Below are 1997 nucleotides of genomic sequence, written 5' to 3'. Positions count from 1 at the left end.
AGTCTTGCTATGAAATGAAGCCTTATAGATAAACAACAGTGCATCAAGCAGCTTGGACTAAGGACTGAATCAACTAGCATCTTTTTTAAGACTCAAATGTCTCTTTAAAACAGCTGAAAGAAAGTAGCCTATTACAACTTCATTCATATAATAGAACAAGGTGACCAGTCAGGGATTAATAACTGTGCATATTAGTATAGCAAAGGCTATGAATAAATATATGGAGTCAAATCCATATGTTTCATAAACATATTTACTCTGGCTGTGAAATACAAAAACATCAGAAATAAACAACTACTCAAGTTTTCTAACTCTTTTATTTATGCCAGCATTTAAACCACCAATTTACAGCCTATTGTTTATTTATCAGTTATTTAGATTTTAGAAATTAATTTTATTAATTAATAATGTGCTGGCCATAAGTGGGAGTGACTAGGTAAAAATAAAATCTGGTGTTAATATTTGGATATTTGGATCGTATGGATTTGCTAAACTGTATTAATTTATTGTGAGATAAGTAAATACCATAGTTCTAAATTTTCTTTAAAAATCATTAGGCTTTTCAAAAGATTCATGAAGAAATCATTACAGGTTTTCAGATGCCACAAAGCTTTAAAGAATTCTTTTAGTATTTCAAACTTAACAAAAGCTGATGCTAAGAAAACGAGACAAATTAAAATGAAATATAATGAAAAAGAAAAGAAAAAAAAGGGTTTACAGAAAATTGAACAACAATAAAAAAAATGAAATCAAGTGTGAAATAAAATCTTCAATTTGACCTACCTGTGTGTTATAAGTTGCTTGTACACTTCTCTTGATTCGTAACATTTCACGTACAGTGTCTTCATTGCCATGCTTAATCTCAAACTCTTTCCAGGTTTTCCAGAAGTCTGGCGTAATCTGTTTAATAGAATAAAAATTAACTGTGATTATACATCTTTATTCATATATTTAGTTAAGATACCAAAATTAATTTTTCGTGAAAATATATGTTGCATTAAAAGTACTCCAAAACTTTCAGGTTTAATCATGTAAAACACCATCATTGCCATTCTGATGTCTATCTTGGTCTAGAAAAGACTGATGAGTTTGAAGCAACTTTCTATATGTTTTGATTTTGATTCATTTTATCTGTGAGATGAGAATTACAACACAAGCATTCTCATGACTTGTGTAAAAACTTTTTTCTGCAAACTGTGTTTTTGGATTAGGAAATTGGAAATATTTGGATTGTGATGATCCTTTCTGTTATAGGTAGAAGACCTGAAATTTTTGAGGAAGGTAATTAGTTAATTACATCAATCTCAGTGCTCAAGTGGGGCTTATTTTATTGTCTCTGAAAGGATCAAAGGCAAAGTCAAGCTTGGTGACATTTGAACTCAAAACACAAAGATGGACAAAATGCTAATGATTCTGCCAGCTTGTAGCCTTAATAACAAATAATAATAAGATCTTAAGAAGGGTTTTGAGCAAAAACTATCAACTGCACAATTCCAAGATGAAATTTTTTTTTTATAAAATTTAATAAAAAGCTGAAAGAGTAGGTTAATAGATTATTTTTCTGATTTTAATATATTTGATTTTAGACTCTCATGAAGAGAACTCATAAGACAGCTGCTTCATCATACTTCTTTTGAGCAAATGTCTCTCTTTTCCAGTCTCTCATGCACAAAAATTAAATATATTTAAACATAACTAAAATAACTAGCCACCTACACTTTTCTCTGCAAAATAGGAGTAGTTTATCCTGTTCAGGCTATATTATTAGCATTATTCTGCGATTGAGAATTTAAAATCACTTCTTTAACTTTCTAAGACATCTCAACGCTTCTAAAAGCAAACTTCGTTCATTTATTTACGTTTGTCGTAATTTGAATTTAACATATGAAAGCGTCTCATAAAGCGAGATTTATATATCTTAAATTTGCAGAGGAATTTGTAGTGGGTAGTTTAGCTTAATCGGTCAAAGCATCGTGACGCGTAATCACGGGGATGTG

At 30.1% G+C, this 1997-nt stretch overlaps 1 protein-coding gene across 1 annotated transcript in view; it reads right to left on the bottom strand.

Moving 5' to 3' along the window:
- LOC106870639 (pre-mRNA-splicing factor SYF1) overlaps positions 1 to 1997 on the bottom strand; it is a 32756-nt gene that overhangs the window by 5902 nt on the left and 24857 nt on the right. The window contains exon 20 of the mRNA XM_014916783.2: positions 784 to 900. Coding sequence (XP_014772269.1) covers positions 784 to 900 — 117 coding nt within the window. The remainder of the gene's footprint in view (positions 1 to 783; positions 901 to 1997) is intronic.

The sequence above is a fragment of the Octopus bimaculoides genome, chromosome 1, assembly GCF_001194135.2.
Source record: "Octopus bimaculoides isolate UCB-OBI-ISO-001 chromosome 1, ASM119413v2, whole genome shotgun sequence".
In the NCBI taxonomy this organism is placed as follows: Eukaryota; Metazoa; Mollusca; class Cephalopoda; order Octopoda; family Octopodidae; genus Octopus; species Octopus bimaculoides.
Note: the sequence above shows the minus strand (reverse complement) of the source record. Positions and strands in the feature narration are given on the sequence as shown.